The 7,212-nt window shown below is 54.1% G+C and overlaps 1 gene segment (V, D, J or C); it reads left to right on the forward strand.

The window, feature by feature from the left end:
- On the forward strand, nucleotides 1-533 carry LOC119250822 (T cell receptor beta variable 9-like). The segment is given in 2 exon segments: nucleotides 1-49; nucleotides 175-533. Coding segments are annotated over 2 exon segments (408 nt in total).
- Nucleotides 534-7,212: the final 6,679 nt, after the last annotated feature.

The raw sequence follows: 7,212 nt of genomic DNA on the forward strand, positions 1-7,212 counted from the left end.
ATGGGCTCCAGGCTCCTCTGCTGTGTAGCCCTTTGTCTCCTGGGAGCAGGTGGGTCCTGGCACCCTGAGTAGCCTAGGATAGGCTCAGCTGCCTGGTGACCAGCCTGCCATGCTGATGGTTGAGCAGACGCTTCCCTTGGTTCTGCCTGAGCTCCTGTGTGTCTCCTTCCACAGGCCCAGTGGACTCTGAAGTCATGCAAAACCCCAAGTATCTGGTCACAGCGAGAGGACAGAACGCGAACCTCACATGTTCCTATGAGAACGGACACCTGTCTGTGTACTGGTATAAGCAGGCTCCGGGCCAGGGTCCAGCGTTCCTGGTTCGATATTATGATGAGAAAGAGCAAGAAAAAGAAAATCTCCCTGACCGATTCAAATTTGTGCAGTTGACAGGCAATTATCGCTCTGAGCTGAACATGAGCTCCATGGAGCTGGGGGACACGGCCCTGTATTTCTGCGCCAGCAGCTTGGCACAGCCCTGCAAGAGCCACAGCCCAGAGCACAAAAACCCTCCAGCCCAGCTCAGGAAGTGAGGGGGAGGGCGGGGCTGGGGCAGGAGGCTCAGCCCTGGGGGCAAGAGAGTGTCTCTGGGGTTCCTGCCTGTGATATGTGATGACAGAAACCCGCCAACAGAAGTAATTATTTTACTATCTTCTTATCTGTGGGAAGTGTCCTTCCCTGTTTGATTTCAGAGATGCTGCAGGGAGGAACCAAACTCAAGTCTGCTTTGAACACCTGTGCTTCCCACCCACCCCCCCTCAGGTAGAATCACCCCTCATCTGGCTTCCCCTTCCAGGCCCAGATTAGCCGTGCAGAGAAGATCAAGCAATTTAAGCTCATCACCCCATCAATCCATCAGTGTTTTTTCGCTTATTTGTAGATGTGTGAACAGTGTCCTCAACAGGCTGCTCCTCTCACTCTGGCTGCACGGCTCCTTGTAGCTCGGGTTTGTTGACTCCCCCAGACCCAGGACAGGAGCTGATGCCCCGGGGACCTGGCACCCGCTTAAGAAACCCAGATGAGAAATGCACGGCCTCTCTTTACTTTTCCTTCCCTTGCAGTTGAAGGGACACATGAGGGGAAGGCACATCTGAGCCTCAGGGCCTTAGGCTCAAACCTGATTCAGAACATGAAGGTCAAGGCCACAGATCCAGGCTGACTCCGGGCCTCTAAGGAGGGCGTTCCATGACCCTGAGCACCTGTTACCCCGGCTATACTCATCACTCACTAGTGAAAATCATTCTGGAACAAGGAGCACCCCATGACATGTGATCATCCAAAAAAAAAGAGAACATTTTCCAGATGCCCTGGATTGTGCCCCTCCCCTGAACCCCACACTCACCTGTGCTCCTGGGCAGGAGGTGCCCTGAGCAGCCACTGACTCCCCAAGGAGGGCAGTGACACGTCAGGTGTGTCTACTGCTGCTGCCCCTCCACACACAGGCAGGACACTCTGCTGTGGCACCGGCCACTGCATACAGTGACTTAGAAGAAACAGCAAAGTGAGCCTGAAATGTTGATGATCCAGACGGCAGCGGCGCCGCTGTGGATGGAGGAGAGAAGTAGGACTGGCCACTAAGGTGCAGAAAAACTCTTGGATGATTTGGACCCTCCAGCCATCACGCACTCAAGGTGCTACATATGTTTTTTAAAGTTTGAAAACTATAGAAATAATTAGATGAAGAGACCAGTGTGTGGTGAAAAACAATATCACAGGAAGAAATAATATAAAGTTTCACACTGATTTACAAACAGAGCAAAGTATAAGACTAGTTCACTTAGAGTAACACACTCTCCACTCGGAGCTGCCCTGGACACTTGTTATTGGAGCCCAGTGAGGGGCGTGGCCCTGTCACAGGTTGGCCCTGGGCCAGGAGGGCTGTGACATCTCACAACACTCCCTCACAGCCCCACTCCCTTCTCAGCACCCTCACCCCCAGCACCCTCAGTCTCGTGTCCCTGCCATGAGCATCCCCTTCCTGTGCTGCGGTGTCTGGGGTCTCCTGCAGGCAGTGAGTCCTGGGCGGGGACCCTGTCCTGGGGGACACGGTCAAGGCCTCAGTGCTCAGCCTCTCCGTTGTGTCTGCGGCTCCATCAGCTTCATCTCTTGTGCATAGGTGTGGTGAAGGATGGGGTCTCTCAGACCCCAGATTCCAGATCCTGAGGACACGGCAGAGGTGAACCTGAGATGTGTCCAAGATATGGGCTATGACAACATGTCCTGGTATCACCAGGACCCAGTACTCGGGCTCAGGCTGATTTATTACTCCCTCAGCTCCAAAAGTAAACTGGAAGGAGACATCCACAATGGGGACATCAGTTTGTACAAGCCTCTGTCCCTGGTGTGGAAATGCACAATTTAACAAGTGGCACTTTCTGTATCCTGAGTAAATACAACGTCTATAAATGCCATTCTGAGAGTTGAGATTTCTGGTAAAGTTGGTGGTGGGGTAACAAGGGAGACAAGAGAGGATGTCTATAGATCAAGGAGTTTAGATGAAGGACTTTAGTCCTGGCTGGGAGTGTTCATTATCACTGACAAGTTTTAAGAGTTTAAAAGATCAGAAATTTTGTGTAAAATACATAAATCCTTTTTATAAATGCTCTAAAAGTCAGTACTTACTAGTGGATCCTTAGGTTCCCAGGCCAGGAGGAGCTTGTTGGGAAATACTCATTTTCATGGCCTGTGTATGGCGCCTGGTGTTTTCCATCATCGTGTGCTAATGGTGGAATATTCATCCCCTTCTTGATCAAATCATTGTTCTTACAATCAGTTCACACATACGGGTGGACTTAAATCTCAGCCTTACGGCCAGGCTGAGAGAGAAGTAAATGGAGTCTGGGCTCTGGGCCACTGGAGGAGTGTCCACTCTGATTCCCACACACCAGGGGAATCCATGGGCCTGAGGACCTGTGGCCACTGGGAGGCGCTGTGGGCCCGCAGATGTGCAGGTGCTCTGGAGGAGGGGTCAGTGCCCAGGAGGGCCCATCTGAATGGGAGTCTTGGCCAAGTGCCTTGTCAGGGAGGGGGCTGAGTCACTGGGAGGTCCTGGGACACTTGCAGTCACAGAGACTCCCCTGTCCAGGGAAGTGGACGTGGCCTTCCCCTCCTCTGTCCTTTCAACTGCAAGGGAAGGAGTGGGAAAGAGACTATGATGACGGCAACAGTGTCAAGAGAGGCAGACAGGGGACAACAAGTGCTTGTGGGCATAGGGGGAGGGGCTGAGCCCACACCCACCCACGTGCGGGCTGTGCAGACAGGAATGGACAGAGAGTGACCAGCCTTGGGTCCTGTTAAGGTGAAAAAGGCCTGGGGAGTCCTGCTGGGAGAGGAACAGCAGGGCAGTGACATCACAGCAGTGACATCAGCGACAAGTGCCCAATCAGGCCCCGAGAGGTGACTAACTCAGACCCGCCTGAGCCTGGATCTGCAAGAGCCTGAGGCCGCCATGGGCTCCAGGCTCCTCTGCTGTGTGGCCCTTTGTCTCCTGGGAGCAGGTGGGTCCTGGCACCCTGGGGAGCTCGGCAGAACCTCAGCTGCCTGGTGACCACCCTGCCCTGGTGATGGCTGAGCAGACACATCCCTTGGCTCTGCCTCAGCTCCTGTGTTTCTCCTCCCACAGGCCCAGTGGACTCTGAAGTCACGCAGAACCCCAAGTATCTGGTCACAGCGAGAGGACAGAACGCGAACCTCACATGTTCCTATGAGCAAGGACACTCGTATGTGTACTGGTACAAGCAGGCCCCAGGCCAGGGTCCAGCGTTCCTGGTTCGGTATTTTGATGGGAAAGAGCAAGAAAAAGAAAGTTTCCCTGGCCGATTCCAATTTGGGCAGTTGAAAGACTATGATCGCTCTGAGCTGAACATGAGCTCCGTGGAGCTGGAGGACTCGGCCCTGTATCTCTGTGCCAGCAGCAAGGGCACAGCCCTACAAGAGCAGCAGCCCAGAGCACAAAAATCCTCCAGCCCAGCTCAGGAAGTGAGAGCGAGGGCGGGGCTGGAGCAGGTGGCTCAGCCCTGTCGGTAGGACAGTGTCTCTGGGGATCCTGTGTGTGATGTGTGATGACAGGAAAACAGCCAACAGAGGTATTATGTTACTATCTTATTATGTGTGGGAAGTGTCCTTCCCTGGTTTGATTTCAGAGATGCTGCAGAGAGGAACCAAACTCAAGTCTGCTTTGAACACCTGTGCTTCCCACCGCCCCCCCAGGTAGCATCACCCCTCATCTGGCTTCCCCTTCCATGCCCAGAGTAGCAGTGCAGAGAACATCAAGCAATATACTGCTCATCCCCACATCAATCCATCAGTGTTATTTGGCTTATTTGTAGGTGTGTGAGCAGTGTCCTCAACAGGCTGCTCCTCTGACTCTGGCTTCAAGACTCCTTGTAGCCCGGGTTTGTTGACTTTCCCAGACCCAGGACAGGAGCTGATGCCCCGGGGACCTGGCACCCCAATAAGGACCTGAGATGAGAAATGCAAGGTCTTGGCCTCAGGACCTGAGGCTCAAACTTTATTCAGAACATGAAGGTCAAGGCCACAGATCTGGGCTGACTCCGGGCCTCTAAGGAGGGTGTTCCGTGACCCTGAGCACCTGTTACCCTGGTTTTACTCTTCACTCACTAGTGTCAATCATTCTGCACAAGGAGAGCCCCGTGACATGTGATCATCCAATGAAAAGAGAACATTTTCCTGTTGCTCTGGATTGTGCCCCTCCCCTGAACCCCACACTCACCTGTGTTCCTGAGCTGGAGGTCCCCTGAGCAGCCACTGACTCCCCAAGGAGGGCAGTGACACGTCAGGTGTGTCTGCTGCTGCTGCCCCTCCACACGCGGGCAGACACTCTGCAGCAGCTCCGGCCAGTGTCCCATACAGTGACTTAGAGGAAACAGCAAAGTGAGTCTGAAATGTTGATGATCCAGACGGCAGCGGCGCCTCTGTGGATGGAAGGAGAGAAGTAGGACTGGTCACTAAGATGCAGAAAAACTCTTGGATGATTTGGACCCTCCAGCCCTCGTGCACATCAAGGTGCTACATATATTCTTTAAAGTTTCAAAACTATAGAAATAATTAGATGAAGAGACCAGTGTGTGGTGAAAAATAATATCACAGGAAGAAATAATATAAAGTTTCACACTGATTTACAAACAGAGCAAAGTATAAGACTTAGGTCACTTAGAGTAACACACTCTCCACTTGGAGCTGCCCTGGACATTTGTCATTGGAGCCCAGTGAGGGGCGTGGCCCTGTCACAGGTTGGCCCTGGGCCAGGAGGGCTGTGACATCTCACAACACTCCCTCACAGCCCGGGTTCACTCTAACCAGCACCCAAAGCCCCAGCATCCTCAGACTCCTGTCCCTGCCATCAGTGTCCCCCTCCTGTGCTGGGGGGTCTGGGGTCTGCTGCAGGCAGGTGAGTCCTGGGCGGGACCCCTGTCCTAGGGTACATGGTCAAGGCCTCAGTGCTCAGCCTCTCTGTCGTCTTTGCAGCTCCATCAGCTTCATCTCCTTGTGCACAGGTGTGGTGAAGGCTGGGGTCTCTCAGGACCCCAGATTCAGATCCTGAGGGCAGGACAGAGGTGCAACTTGAGTTGTGTCCAGGATAAGGACTATGACAACATGTACTGGTATCGCCAGGACCCGGGACTCGGGCTCAGGCTGATTTATTACTCCCTTGACCCCAATAGTAAACTGGAAGGAGACATCCATAGTGGGTACCAGGTCTCCAGACCAGACACAGCTGACTACATGCTCACACTAGAGCCTGCCACCCGCTCCCAGACATCTGTGTACTTCTGTGCCACCAGCTATGCACAGCGCTGCAGGCTCACCTCCTCTCTACACAAGAAGGCGGGACCTTGACCCCTGGAACTCAGAAGTGCCCTTTGCAACTCTGAGCTCAGGAGACCCAACAGTAGTGGGGTGCCGGCAGTCGGTGTGAGCCCGGGCGAGTGAGTCACACCTCTGCTGCCTCTGTGGCACATGCCCCTGTGCTATGATTTATCTTGCACAGCTCACCTGGCCTGTCTGCCCCAGCCCCCTGGTCTCACCTGTCACCCCTTCTGATCTCAGAGACTGAGTCTGTTTCCCTGCCTGGACATGGACCCTTCCTTCCTGAAGAGACTCAAATTAGCTCTGGGCAGCGCAGCCCCACCTTTGCTCCACATGTGCTCTCCCTCCCTGCCCTGTGGAGCTCAGCCCCTTCTTCTAAGATCTCATGGGTGCCTGTGCCCAAAGTGCGGGAGGCCCTGGATGGAGCAGGTGACCGTGATGCTGAGTTGAAACTTTACAGCTTATCTGATTATTTTTCACCTTTATGCACTTTTAATGTTGCAAGGGCAGTTGCTGAGACTCTCTACAACACGAAGTTTACACAAGTTCCTCCTTGACAAGCTCTAGCCCAGAATGTAAAGGAAATGGTGTCTGGCAGATGCAGTTTCGCTCCTACCTGTGCACATCACCTGAGAGCCCAGCGTGGATTGTTTGAGGGCCGACACCTGCTCGCGCAGTCTTTCCAACTTGACTCGGCCTTCACCACTTTCATCCCCCCATTATGCTTATTGAGGTGAAGTTGGTTTATTCCCTATACACCTGTCCCAGGTGACCGACCGCCCAACTGCGCTGGCTCAGATCTAGATGTCCAGGTCCTGACTAAGGATTTTCTCTCCCGACTGTGGATTCAGACTCCCTCCAAAGCAGGGGCTCTGTCTCCTTCCTGTGCTTCTGTGATGCTGAAAGAGCCTGGACTACAGGACCCCAGGTCAGAGTGAGGCCAGTGGAGTCGGGAGGACATTATCTCGTCTCAGACAGGCTCCTGGACCAGTTCTTACAGACGACGGAAGGCTCTGGCCCCCTTTGGACTCCTCACAAGAGAAATGCCCCCGTGGACAGGAGCTCATGACCTCCGTGATCTGTTGAGTCATCAAAGTGAGATTCAGGCTGAGGACCAGCTGCCTGTGGGGGGAGCCGGTGACCCTGCCCCTTATAGAGGCCCTGCCCCAGCCAGGAAAGAGAAACACCCAAGCACACCTACAGGATGGAGGACAATCCCCGACTGTCCTGCGTCCTCTTATCACAGTCACCACCTGAGCGCCTCTGAGACTCTCCGCCCACATTGCGAATCCAGGGAGGCCGAGGTCCAGCCTGCTGTGCCCGGGGTCCACATGCGCTCTGGCCCGCGGCTCCCAGCCCAGGCCCGGTCCCCCTGACCATGTT

Source organism: Talpa occidentalis, unplaced genomic scaffold, assembly GCF_014898055.3.
Source record: "Talpa occidentalis isolate TD23 unplaced genomic scaffold, MPIMG_talOcc4v2.1, whole genome shotgun sequence".
Taxonomy (NCBI): Eukaryota; Metazoa; Chordata; class Mammalia; order Eulipotyphla; family Talpidae; genus Talpa; species Talpa occidentalis.